General features: G+C 38.8%; 1 protein-coding gene and 1 long non-coding RNA gene across 2 annotated transcripts; both read right to left on the reverse strand.

Annotated features, from left to right (window-relative positions):
* Positions 1-827: 827 nt before the first annotated feature.
* On the reverse strand, positions 828-2,869 carry LOC148790542 (uncharacterized). The gene is made up of 3 exons (XR_016077343.1): positions 2,330-2,869; positions 2,022-2,069; positions 828-1,832 (listed from the first exon to the last, which is right to left on the reverse strand). It is a non-coding gene; the product is annotated as an uncharacterized LOC148790542 (long non-coding RNA).
* A 5,597-nt stretch (positions 2,870-8,466) lies between these two features.
* LOC104609291 (FCS-Like Zinc finger 13-like) lies at positions 8,467-9,920 on the reverse strand. Its single transcript, XM_010275566.3, has 2 exons — positions 9,245-9,920; positions 8,467-8,961 (listed from the first exon to the last, which is right to left on the reverse strand). The coding sequence occupies exons 1-2, from the start codon at positions 9,844-9,846 to the stop codon at positions 8,793-8,795; spliced, it is 771 nt and encodes a 256-aa protein (XP_010273868.1). The 5' UTR covers positions 9,847-9,920; the 3' UTR covers positions 8,467-8,792.
* Between the last annotated feature and the right edge of the window lie 4,488 nt (positions 9,921-14,408).

The following is a 14,408-nucleotide window of genomic DNA, read 5'->3' on the forward strand; positions in this document are numbered from 1 at the left end:
CCTCAATCTTGTGCATGATACTTGTTCATATGCAAGCAAAGGGGAAATGAGGGGTTTATAAAAAAAAGAAATAACTCTCACATGATATCACATATAAAGCAATTTGGGCAGAAAGCTAATGGAAGGGAAGTTTCTGTCCAATTACGTCACTCTACAGGGGAGGTCTTAGTCCAATTTGAAAATAGAGGGGATATCTTAGTATTCAGGTGAAACATAAAGAGAGGTTCAAGTCTTTTACCCTAAAATACAAGATTTTGTATTCTATATATTTGTATTTGTACTCCTTCCAAATGGAGCCTAAAAAATGAATCCTGAAAACAATTCCAGACATTTTACCCATTGTGCCAGCCTTTCTCATTATATCAAAAAGAAAAAAAAAATAAACTAACGTTTCTTTCTTTCCAAATTGTCTAGATCACTGCCTTTTGGCCACCTAAATGTAGGGGGGAGAGGATAGGATGACACCAAACTTCTTTAATATGAAAATATGGCAAAAGAGGGGAAGGCAAAGATAAAGACTTACAAAGAAAGAAGCACAAGAGAAAACCCTAGAACGGTGAGAAGTCCAAAAACTGACTATCCCCTTTACTAGTGTCAAGAAACACCCCATAAAGAACTAGCAGAAGATCTAACAAAAGCCCAAGCTCTGAGTCCTTCACATTCCTACGAAGATCCAAGTTCCAGCCAAAACCGGATAAAGAAGAAGGGACCATGAACTCAAAAAATGGTCTTCCCCTGATATAGAAGGACGGTAAACTCAGAAATTGGATTTCCCCCAATCTTCTACACCAATCTTTCACTCTCAAAAAAAAAAAAAAAGCACATGCATAACCTAGAATCAGCAATGCCTATCCAACTCAAATATAACAGCAGATTACAATTGCACTAAAGAAGCAGAATGATGAACTGTGGCATGATGTCAGACCAATTCCATCAGGCTCCATGGGAAGAGTGTAAATGATGAATTGATACATATATGAGCTGTAAAGTACAGAATTGCATTAAAAGTAGAAGGAAATAGCAAAAGTCCCATGTACACCAAGGACCTGTACACTAGGGATTTACAAAACTTTAAATTTCATTCACCCTCCTGTTTGTACAAAGAGAAAAAAAGAGCTATATGGTCTCCCCTTGAACAACTTATGGACTCCCAACCATGAAAGAACCAACTTATCTTCAGTCTCGCTTTTGCTTTCAAATATCCGAGAGTTGTTTTTTTTTTCTTTTTTTTTCAGTCCAAATAATCCAGAACACAGCAAATAGACCCCTCACGGTCTCACCGAGGTCTGCAACTTTTTCTGAAAAATTGCAGTGTAGAAATAAATGGCTCACAGCTTCTGTACAAGTATTACATAACCTGCACAAATCACTATTCAGCCCCATTCCCCTTCTTTGTAAGTTATCCTTAATCAGATATCTATTAAGAATAGCTGTCCAAAGACTCCAAACCAGAAAAAACACGAGTCCGGCTTCGGTCAGGGCAAAGCCCATTCGAACAACTTTTTCAGCCTTGCATTGGGAATATCTCTCTATTTATGTGCTTTATTTCGTCGATAGATATTTCCAATGCAAGGTTATAAGAGGCTGTTGGAACTGTGTAAGGACAGGCTTGTCCTGACCAAAGCCAAACTTGATGCTGGGAAATTGTTTCAATTAGAAGTGTGTAGTTTTCAAGTTTTTAACTATACTTAAAGATGGATTATTTTCATTTACATGTACTTGCATTCGGCATGATAAAACAAGGTTCAAATATTGATACACCCAATATGCTGGAAGGGGTGTATCGACACTTCGAATTTTAGGAGAAGCTTCAAAAAAGGCGTATTGACCACCTGCCAATACGGGGCGTATTGTGTCAAAATTTTTAATCTTGTGAGAAATATGAAATTTGTATTAAACAGTTATCATAATGGCATGAACATTGAACCATATCAACCAACAATCCAGCAAAGATACAACTAACAGTGACGCATCCACTAAAAAAACCAACAGATTAGAATAACTGAAAACATAGCATTTACCTTTTATATCCTATATGGTTCTTCATTTATCCATGTTCACCATAATGTCTGGGTAATGACAATCATGTAGGCAGTAAGTTTCACAGAAAAACAACCTTTCCATTATAAATAAAATACACTACAGTAAATCCTTTTTTTCCCAGTCCCTTATTATACATAGATTCTTTTTGATTAACAGAACCTTATACTTTTACAATTTTTTAATATATATAAACGAAACAAAAGTTGTGTTTTATAACTAATAAACTGAAGAATTTATTAAAAACTGAATGAAACCCAACTCACAGTCACAAAAAGGACCGATTTACCTCTGATGTCTCCACACTTGATTCGGTTCCTTCAATTGATTCATCCCACTAGAATTGCAATGCAATAGTATCGCAAGATTAAATTATGAAGAAGAAGGCATTCGCTTTGAGAGAAAGCAAGTGCTTGGCTGGTTCGTCGATCCCATTCTTCGTACACGCTTGAGAGGTTGTAGAATAGACAGCAGTTCTGCAGAGTGAAACGTAGGGTTGAGCCCGTGCTGGAGATTTGCCCGCATTTCTAACCCTTTTTCGATTTTTCTATGGTTCGCTCCAGAAGAATACGCGAATTCAGTTTCCGCAACCACTGACTCTGGGAGGAGGTTATCAGTGATGCATATCATCAAATACGCAAATATCAGAAAAAGAAAATCTTCAAAGTGACTCCCGCAAATTTTCAAGTGGCTTCCAATTGGATTCCGAATCTCCTGCCCACATTTACTCGCATAGAAATTGCATAATAGAAATGTTCCCGTTGCATATAGATAGTGTGTTGTGGGCGAGACCGGATCTGCTCCTCACACGCACATCACATTTTATCATGCATGAGTAACAACATCTTCCGTACTTATTATTCACGGGAAATGTTTGGGGCATCTCACTCTTCTTTTATGTTTTTTCTCTCTCTTACTCCATTTGGCCTTATATACATGGGTAAAACAAGTATTTTCCAAATAAAACCTTGCCCCTTTAAGTGAAGTTCAGAATGCGTTATGCGATACGAGGAAGAAAAACAACCGGAATCTTTGTTAAAAGGGTAAATTTTCTTTAGGCTGTGTTTGGTAGAGGTATAAAATCGAATTGGGGTAAATTTTACACCCTGGTTCGATTTTGTAAACATTTGGTAAACATGTAATTTTACACTGAAATACATCAATAATTGATGTAATAAATATATCAAAATTATCGATGTATTTATTACATCTCTCTCTCTCTCTCTCTCTCTTCTCCTTCTCTCCTAACAACAGGTGGTGTCTATTGGTGGCATCGGAGCAAATCCAGATGGGCATTCTCCTTCACTGCTACCACCTCTGACAGGGTTTGATTGGGGGAACTTGGAGGCCGATTCAGATGGGCGCTCTTTGCTTCTAGGCGTTTTTCCCCTCCATGGCTGTAGCATCTTGTCGTTCATGGGCATTTTGCTCTCGTTGGTGGCTCTATCTTTTCTGAGAAGGGAGATCTTTACACCCCAATTCTGCCTCTCTCTTTGATAAATCTCCCGCTGCAACAAGATATAACCAAACAGGATGAGTGTAAATGGGCACAATGGCTGGTCCATATTTTACACTCTCACCGAATCATCGTTTTTCAACTCCATCGGTGTAAAAATGCATTTACACCGGAAACAAATGTAGCCTTAGAAGGGCATTTGTGTCTTTATCAAATGCCACTTAACAACTGATTAACAACTAGTTAACAGTAGGTACTAGATTGTCATGTTTCAAAAGTTTAGGTAATGAATTATCGCATTTTAAAGTTTAGGGACCAAAGTGGCACTAGGCCCAAAATACTGGGTACTAGTTGAGAATTTTCCCATGAATAAAAAAACAAAAAGAGCCATCATAGAGGATTAGATTGGAATATAAGCTCATGAGCATATATTCTACTTGGCACCTTCATCTTCTAGCTCATTTAACTAATATACCATATGAGCCATACTATTTACATTTCTCGTTATATACACCTACTTACGGGAGAACTTTATGGATTAAGCACTTTTTTTACGTTTCTTAAATTATATTTATGTTTAGGTAATTGACTAGTTCTACTTATTATCTTTAAAGTATTACTATTGCTTTTGAGAATGACATTGCCATTAAATCCAACAAAAAAACAAAATATTAAATTTGTCCCCTATTATTCCTCAAATTTTCAAAATAAAATCCACCCAATAAAAATTTGCCCTCCCCCTTTTTCCTTCCATCTTCCTTTCCCATTATAGAGCATATATTTATGATGGACTTGCGCCATTCTATGACATCCTCACCGATGGCTAATCCCCACATTCAGAACCGGAAAGTCCTCATCGACATCCTCACCAACTATAACACAACCTAAAACGCAAACCCCCAATTTGCAGAATGGGTGACGTGGTTGTGGAGCCAAGACCAGAGTCATCAGCCGTATTGCCTGAGTGAGCACCATCCGTGGTATCAACATCCAAGCGATGGAGAGACATTTTGAAGAAGGGTGAAAAGAAAGCAGCAGCAGCCACAAGGACAAAGAAAAATACACAAACAAAGGAAAGAAGAAAGAGAAAGAGCAGCAGTGACGCGACTGTTGCGGAGATCAACATCAACAGCCACTAGTGGCCAACTTTCTCCCTTGAGCTAGAGCTCTCCTGAATCCCACCGCTCAAGCTCTCATCAGTCATCATCTCTACAGGTAATATTATTCACCAGCTCACCCACGTCTTATTCATCACCATTGATAATTTGATAATTTCTGTTCTTTGTTTTCTAATGGAACTGTTAACAGTGGCTAGCTAGTCTGCATACTTTATGGTTGTAGACAAGACTGTTTTGGCCACTGCAAGGAGGAACTCATTCAAGGATTTCTCTAACGTCCAAGCCTAGCTAATTTCAAATTGTCGTCGGCCAGACCGAAAACTACCCTGTGTTTTTTCAATTCTGGAACTCTGAACGTCCAAGCTTTTTCTGATCGCACAAAATCAATCTCAGAAGCCCAACCCAGACGAAGAATAAACAAAATGAGAAAAAAAGAGAACAATCCACACCCCCCCTGGCCCCCGCGCCCCCCCCCCCCCCCCCCCCGCGCGGGGGGGGTCTTTGGGGGGGGGGGTTGGGGGGGGGGGGGGGGCCCCTTCCCTTTCCTTTAAAATAATCACATACCACACAAAAAAAAAAAAAACCCAATCTCCTAAAACCCAACAAAAAACAAGAAAATAACCCATAAACCACCAAACCCCCCCCCCCCCCCCCCCCCCCCACCCCCCCAACACCCCCATCAAAAAAAAAAAAAAAAAAAAAAAAAAAAAAAAAACAAAAAAAAAAAAAAAAAAAACCCCCCAAAAAAAAAAAAAAAAAACCCCCCCACAACCCTCAACGCCCCCCCGCCCCCCCCCCCCCCCCCCCCCCCCCCCCCCCCCCCCCCCCCCCCCCCCCCCCCCCCCCCCCCCCCCCCCCCCCCCCCCCCCCCCCCCCCCCACCCCCCCCCCCCCCCCACACACTCCCCACCCCCCCCCCCCTTCCAACAAAACAAAAAAAAAAGAGAAAAAAAGGGGAAAGGGAGGAAAAAAAAAAAAAAAAAAAAAAATATCAAAAATACAAACACACACCACCCCCCCCCCCCCCCCCCCCCCCCCCCCCCCAAAAAGGAGATAAAATAAAGAAAATAAACCTTAAACAAGAAAAAAAAAAAAAAAAAAAGAAAAAGGGAAAAAAAAAAAAAAAAGAGGGTGAGCCCCCTACCCCCCCCTCCCCCACACACAAAAAAAAAAAAAAAATAAAAAAAAAAAATAAATTCCCCTCCCCCCCCCCCCCCCCCCCCCCACTCAGCAAAAAAAGCTATCACCCAAACCACCCCCCCCCCCCACACCCCCCCCCCCCCCCCCCCCCCCCCAAAAAAAAAAAAAAAAAAAAAAAATAACAAACCAACAAAAAACACAACAAAAAAAAAACCCCCACAAAAAAAAATTTTTTTTTTTTTAAAAAAAAAAAAAAAAAAAAAAGGAAAGACAGAAAAACCTATACAAGATTTGTATAAGTTTTCTTGTCTTTCCCTTCCTTTCCTTACCTTTTCCTTCCAACCAAACATAGCCCAAATTACTCATTCATCTTCTAAATAAATTTTGTACTTCCTTCCCATCACTTCTTTTGTTTTGGGTAGACTTAACAGAGTAAGGGAGGACTTTGACTTTATTGTTTTAATTTTCTTTTTAAAATTTTCTTTATACTTCTTTGTCCATACTTGCTTGTGTGTGTGCTTTTAGGCAAACCTCCTAGTTGTCTCTGCACCCTTACCTCCTTTATCATTGAGATAGGCGCCTTAATGGCTGTTGATCGGCTATTTCCGTCATGTAAATGGAATTGCTTCCATGAGCATTCCTTAAAAGAGGAGCTAAACCACCTATGTACTATGTAATTAATGAAAATAGTAAAAGAAAAACCATACTTTAACATAACCAAATAATCAATTATCATGATATAAAAGATAAAATCAAAATCCTAAACAAAGGCATCGACAATTACAAGGATAAGGAAAAAATAGACTTCAATTTATATACTGATGAGAGGTAATTTGGCACGACTTAGTAAATAAAGGTCACGTGGACGCGATCTGCCTGTAGGATGATAACTTAGCAAGGGGAGCCTAGTCAGCAGTATGCGGAGTTCAGATGTTTGGCCACCTCGGCGCTTAATCGAGTTCGGGGCCTAGGAACCGAAGTAACACGTAATCAATTGCAATAGCTTCCCAGCAAACTCTAAATATTACGGGATCACACTACATAACGACAAGCCTTATCTTCTCCTCGCCCGGATCGGGCAGTGACAATAAGGTTCATTGGCTGATACGTTACTCCCCGACTAAAGCGGAAAGGGATCTCGTCCATATAGGCCACAGATCTCGGAAATGTTTCGGGAAACCGCGATAGCTCAGCTATATAAAGGCATCAATCCCTCCATGGTCCAGGTACGCGCGATTACTTACATCCAAGCTCTCTAGCACTCAAATTCTAGCTCCCTGGGTCATCCACCCCGGTCACTCTGATCTCTGTTTTGTAGTTTGCTCCAACTCATCACTCGAGTACGTCCAAGTAACCTTCCCGTACAAACTAGAAACATAATTTAGATATAAATAGGAAAGTGCACATAATAAGGTCTAAAATACAATCTGATGAGGTGAAGTCAGGTTGGGTTAGGTTGGATTAAGGTCAACCTTAACCCAACATGAGCTGTTGAAACCCCAACCCTAAAACTTTGGGTTGGCCTGACGTCACTACTACCTTTTGCCAAATATTCTTATTTCTAGACTTAAGGGTCATCATTGAATTTTAGCATTATTATGTGTATAAAAGAACATAGTTATCAAGTTTTAGAAAATTATTGTCATTAAGGCATTATTTGACAACATGGTTAGTTTTGTTTTTAAAAACCAATTCAATTGTCATATCAGCAAAAAATAATATAATTTTAATATATATATATATATTGTCAGGTTTGGGTTACACAAGCATAAGTTGTCAACCCTAGGAACGGGATCTGCTCCTCACACATGGGCGTCTCACAAGCACATCCACCATGCATTGGTAACATCTCCTGTGAATAGTAACTTATAAGTATGGGAGATGCTCCCAATGCATGGTAGGATGTGTGTGTGAGGCGCCCTGTGTGCGGAGCAGATCCGGTCTCTCAACTCCAACCCAAACTTCAGTCTAATCCGACCCAAGTTGCAGTCCTAGGTGGGTGGATCTTTCTCCTATACGTAGACCACTTTTGAACTATATTTAGACCCGATCACTTTTTGGGAAGTTATTTACCTGGGTAGGTGCATTTACCCAGATTCTTTTATTTGCGAGATAAATAAGACATTTAGTCCTAAAATTCTATTATTAAAAGGGGCAGGGGCAATTTTATCCCATCTATGTGTTGTCAACTTTTCTTTCTCATGAAAAAGTTATTTACCCACCTAAGAAATGGGTATTACTTACCCAAGAAAAATAAAATTTTCCAAACTCCACATAAGTATGGAAAAAAATATAAAAATCTTGTTGAATAGGAACCAAAATTCCACGAACCAAATTTTCCTTTCAAAACGACCCTTAATTATTATAAATGCTAAATGTACCCTGGGGGTTGGTATAAGAGAAATCCTGGGGTTTCAGTCAAATACCAGTATACCAACTTATTCATCGCTTGTAGTTTGAGATGAGAAATTATCACTTTCACCACTTTGCTGATCGTGGAGTCATGCATCAGTTTTGTATTCATCAAAGAAAGATCCAGCTGGCCTCTCGACACTCGAGTCTTATCTTATTGTAGGAAATGATTTAGATATTTTTTTTCCAGGATATTACCTTCGTGCATGCCCATTTTTGGCCATTCAAAATTTGTGAGTATGCTTATTCTGATCAGGGATAGCAAAAGTAAAAAAGACCCAAAAGAAAATAAGAACGTGGATGATCATCTTAACAACATCCGGGCTTTTAGTTTTCATTACAATGCATAAGCAAAATATTTTACGCCAAAAGAACATCTTATTCTTCACGTTTATGATTCCAATTTATTGGTCAATTGTTTTTCAGATATCATATATCAAACTCCGAGTTTCCGACTGATTAGTGCTCTACTGCTCTTACGTATAATTATTGTTATTGTTGCCGTATGTATCTGTATCTCGGATTGTCTATCATTCCAAGAGTTGTTCCCTGGTTGCACAACCGCCACCGCCACCGCCACCGCAAAACTATGCAAGCATTTGTTTGTGCTAGTTGATGATGATATTGCTAGGCGGCAGTGATACCGGTAGAGAAGAGTTGGCCTCCGGTACCGGTAGAGTAGGGCGAACAACACATGTCGACCGATCTTGAGACTTCAGACCCGCATTTCTCTTTGTATTCATCAATCTCTATCTGTCTATACCGACACTCTAAGCTACAAAATGCTTTCTCTCCTCTGCACATATATATACCACACATTAATTATATATGCACAATTAGGCTCTTCTCATCACAAGTTATATGTACCGGGTTCTTACTATTATTCGGTTAAGACTATTGGCTGACCCAATGGCACCGCGCGAGCAATCAGTGTGGGCTACAACCCATTATTCATGCTCAACCGTGGATTTACACTTCGACGGGCAGCCATATATATAGATGAATCCTAGCTAGCACTTGTGAATTAATTTATTTATGATATAAGAAGAGGAAGAAGAAGATGTTGTATTGTATTGTACCTGTACATATATATGTCTTTCCCGTGCAGCTTTTTCCTACACAAGTAACATGAACTGAGAAAATCCGACGTCGGAATCACAGGAATATCGCCGGTGCATCTCGGCGGTGACTCGTAGAAGACACCCAAGTTGTTCCTGCATCTCTTATCAAAACCTATTTTGTCATAACCTCTACTGTTACCATCCTCACGTACTCTATCAAAATACACTACTCTTGAGAAGGTGGCCTTGTTGGGCCCACGAGAAGTAACACTGGTATAGCTCTCCAAATCCTCTTCCATGCCTAAACCTCCTATAATCTTCACAGAGGTTGTGGCAGAAACAGCGACCGAAATCGGATCAGACCGGTTAAAATTCAAGCTACCGACGATGAATTTTGGTGAGATTTCATTACCCTTACTACCCGATTTATCTAGAGCGGCCACGATGCCCAACCCGACTGCGCCAAGATCACAATTCTTCAAGCCTCTGGGAGATGAGATCTTGATGCCTATGGGGTTTTTGGGGCTTGTAATTGGGTCCTGATTTGCGGATCGCTCACCACCATAGAGCAATGGGTCCGGCAGCTTTCCGATCGCCGGCCGGGATATCTTGCCCAACATGTTGAAAGAGAATTATATATGTTGAGTGAAGATGGGGCTTCCGCTTCTCCCCTCCCTAGTATATATGCTCTCTCTCTATTTATTTATGTGGTGAGTGGTGTGGGGTGGGGGGATGGGATTAGCCCATGGTTTGGAATTATATGGTGATTAATAATTTAGCAGAAAAACAACTTAATAAATAATAAACAAAAGAAACCTGGTCCTGGTCCTGGTCCTGGCCCTGGCCCTGGCCCATCAAAGCATCAACACATCAACCAAGAAAGTTTTTATTAAAAATTAAAATAAAGTACTGGAGTGGAGAGAAACGGACTTGAAGAAGAGTCTATAAAACATCACATATCAGCGGCCTAATAGATTCCAACCTCCAACCTCCAACTCCATTGATTGATCTCAATGCCGAGATCTGACCCAGAACCACCGGGATCTGACGCAAAGCAGAATGAACACCGATGGTGGTAGCTAATAAATACCCGGTAGCTGGTAGGTCCCCCGTCCCTGATGGATGCTGATACTCTGTGGTGCTGGTCAGCCCTAAACCCTAACGTCTTCAAAATATCCTTTGGGCCAACGAATAACCAACAATGTGTGAGTCATCAACCTATGCCTAAGGCTACAATCCTATTCCTCTGTCTCACTCCCTCTCTGCTTTCTGCTTGGACTTGGGTTAACGGTGGGCCTTGATGACTTACTCAAGTGTTTGTGGGCCTGATTGTCACTTGTCGTCAAGGTCATCTTCGACGTTTCGGGAAAGGAAAAGATGCTAGATGCTGTGTCCAACTCCTAAATGTGCCTTGGAGGTTTAAGGCGATCATGGACGACGATTTTTGAATCTTGATTGCTGTCTTGCGAAAGAATTCTCAATAGTCGTCGGGATGAAGGAAAACCTTATTACTCATTCTATGGCCTGGTCGTTAATAGTTGGTCTTCAGTATCTCTCTTTATGGAGGAGGGGCATTCCTCCTGATTGTATTGGTTCACACTCCACAAGGGGGAAAAAACACAAAAAAAGTTTATACATTGGTGTTGCCCCGAGTTCATGATACCAAAGTAAATATGTATAATGTAAGATTTAAAAATATTATATACAAAGGTGAAAGGCTTTGTGCCGAATATATTTGTATTTGTACTATTGAGTTAGGAATATTTCCTGTATTTGTATATTATATTCATGCGGAGATATGTTTTCATACTTTTTAGTTTTCAAAAAATCCCACCTTATATATTATACCTTAATGTCTCATTTGTTTTTTGGGAAGTAGGAGGGGAAAGTTGGTCAACAGGAAAATGATTTTTATTGACCAACTTTACTATTTTATTTTCACGTAAGCTCTAGGCTCCATGGTAAAGTTAGTTTCAATAGGCATCACTTATGAGTCCAGATCTCCTGCTCACGTCTACCTACAACACACTATCCCTGTGAATTGGGAACATCTCCCCTGCATAATACTATGCAGAGGATGAAATGTTCTCCATGTGTGGCTGAGATAAATGCGGGTAGGAGATCCGGACGTAAATGATATCCATCTTTCAAGTGAGTAAAATAATTTTCTCACATGGAGAAAAGTTTACAAAATATAATACGACTTTTTAAATAAGCACAGCCTGAGCTCGATAATATCATAAATAATAAAAAGTACATATTAGTAATAAGTATTACTATTTTATCTTTTGTATTTTGCATGTGATTTTTTATTTGAAAATAAATATATAATTATATCTTAGGCAACAATATTTTTGAGGTATTTGATTGGATAGGAACAAGCTAAAAATTCTAAAATTAAAAGAGAGAAATAAGATATTACATAACCTATATTAGGTTTTGGGCTTTATATTAGAATTTAGAACAAGTGAAATTACGTAGGTTTCAGTTCACATGGATGTCGAAGGCAGTAACAGTTAACAGAATAACATCACAGACATCCAATTGTCCAATGAGGATTTTTTTTGTTATTCCAAATCCGACCCTCCCATCTTACAGCTACAGTCTACAGACCCCCACTTTCACGTTTTAATGCAAATGATCGCCGTTTTTCTTTAAAGCTAGATTTGGTTTGAAGGAAAAGATAAAGGAAGGAAAAAATAGAGAAACATATACAAGATTTGTAAAAATTTCCTCACCTTTTCCCTTCCTTTCCCTACTTTTTCCTTCAAACCAAACACAACCTAAATTCTCATCGGGATGATTGATTTATATCCGAAAGAACGATCCTGCAATTGCCATCGCTGCCTCTTTTGTGATGACTAATGAGCCCTCGAGTCCTGACTTACGGAATAATTCTTCGCCCCGAAAAAAAAAGAGAAAAAAAAAAAGAAATTTACGGAATATTTAGGTAGGATGTGGACGTCTGAGTGGGGCCGATTCCTCTCTTTTGCTTGAGAACGACTTGCGTATCCACTTCATGAGAACATTCATCGTACACGTGTCTCTTTAGTTCTAAGCGGTTAAATTAAACCATGGGCCACGGCCCATGTTTTAACAACTCCTCCCCGACCAAACCCCACTAAAATAGAAAAAGCCAAGTCTTGATTACGTGTCCAGTTATTCCATCAGTCCATCAACGTAGACTTGTACCAATTGAACCCATAGATTCTGGAAATGAAAGAATATTATTGCAATCTTGTTTATTCTAAACTACTAAAATGATTGATGCAGGCTTAATTACACTTTACAAATATTATAAGCTGGTTCTCGCTTTCAATAATTCAGGTGACATTTTGTCATTTCTCTAGTTGTATAATGGCCCGTAAAATCATATCTCTTTCTTTATTAAATATATGAAGCTTTGTCTAAAAGATAATTAATCTCTGGTCTACAAAGTTTGCTTTATAGATTTTCTTTTTAAATCTGATAGAATACGCCTACATTATATCCCCTGGAATATTTAGTTTAATAGTGTAAGACAATTGGATGCTAACAAAAAATAATTTCTGTTAAATGATAATATGATTAATATCTAATATTCTTATCCAAGAGTATATGTCGTTTGGCATTTAAAATGGTCTGAACTCTGAAGAGTATGGACATAAGTATATCTTCTGCATCATGATTTTAAGGGGATATCTTAAAACTAATTTAATGTTTGTTTAAAATGATAATTAATATTTATGTAAATACCTCAACTAACCCTTAAAGATTAGTTACTTTCTTTTATCTGAATCTTTTTTATGCCTTCTTTTATCTGAAAACGGGTTTGATTTGTCTTCACCTATGAGAATTTCTACTAATTCTTGTTTTATTTATTGCAACTTACCCTATTCTTTATTGAAATTACAGATATAGCCTTGTCTCATCATCTATATCATGGAATTCCTCATTTATTGATGGATTCCTGGGATTTTATGTAAATGTTTATAACATTAATTAGAAAAAGATAGAAATGCTTGTATAATAATTTTTTTCTTATGAAATGTTTGTTAGAGCTGATAGCTCTCTTCTTTTAAACCTTAGGGCATAAAAACAGCCGAGCCAGATATCCTTCTGGTCATAGCGGAGGCCTGGGTGTTTGGGAGTGCTACCCCTTGTGTACCCCAACTATTTACCTACCAAAAAAAGACCATAAAGGCAGCTGCTGACATTTTATCGTATCTTCTTCTTCCTGACCAGAAAGGGGTTTGCTTTGTTGTAGATTGGGTGTCAATTGGATTGGATTTTGGTCCAATCCGATCCAGTCAGATTGGATCATTACAAATGGACCAGATCCAATCCAATCTATGAGAATTTTGGACTGGTCCAATTCAATGTTTGGACCATCCTGTTCAAATTTGTTTTAATTTAGATTGGTTTTAACCCAAACCTGATCCGTGGTCACCTATATTCTTATCTTCTATCAATGGACCAGATATTGTCTCAATCCAACCCAATCCAATATAAATTCATTATGGATGGATCAGATCTAATCCAATAAATATTTTAGACCATTAAATCTAGACTGGTCCAATTTAATGCCTTGTTGGTCCGTCCAATCTGTCCAAATTGATTTTGGTTTGGGTGGAGTGCAATGAAGGTTTAAAGTATCAACACGTATTGTGCCGATGGATTTTTCAATACACCCCTCCAGGGGTTGTATCGGGTCAAACCATAGTTCAGAGGGTAGTCGGGATTTAAACTGACCCCTCTGAACCAATTTTAAAAATAAATAAATAAAACTTAAAAAATAAAACACCAATACAAGTTAATATGCTGGTAGATAGAGCGTATCGGCCTATGTTGATACTTTGAACCTCACTGCAATCCAAAATTGATCCATTAACACCCCTAATTGGAGATGGATTTTGACTAATTCATTAAAATGATCAATGAGAATAGTATATCAGGGTTCGACTATAATAATGGAAAAATTTGTAACCAAGCAATTGACAACCAATCGGTTAGTGGTATTTATCAAAATTCATTGAAGGTTTTGATTAGTCAATGCTCTTCAGGTATTTTCTGGCAACAAAATTTCCATGAACAAAGATCGGGTTATTTGTATATATATATATTGATGGCGACATAGCCATCCCAGGATGGCAACACGTGACACAGCCAGATCGCATCCTGGCCGTCCGCCCATAACAAACTC

This window comes from Nelumbo nucifera, chromosome 6, assembly GCF_055504915.1.
Source record: "Nelumbo nucifera cultivar China Antique chromosome 6, China Antique-T2T, whole genome shotgun sequence".
Classification (NCBI taxonomy): domain Eukaryota; kingdom Viridiplantae; phylum Streptophyta; class Magnoliopsida; order Proteales; family Nelumbonaceae; genus Nelumbo; species Nelumbo nucifera.

Bases quoted from the DNA above. Each gene is read 5' to 3' on its own strand.
- LOC104609291 (XM_010275566.3), bottom strand. From the start codon at position 9,846: ATGTTGGGCAAGATATCCCGGCCGGCGATCGGAAAGCTGCCGGACCCA. The intron at 8,962-9,244 runs GTACAATACAAT...ATATATGTGCAG, and splicing joins AAAGACATATATATGTACAG to AGGAGAGAAAGCATTTTGTA.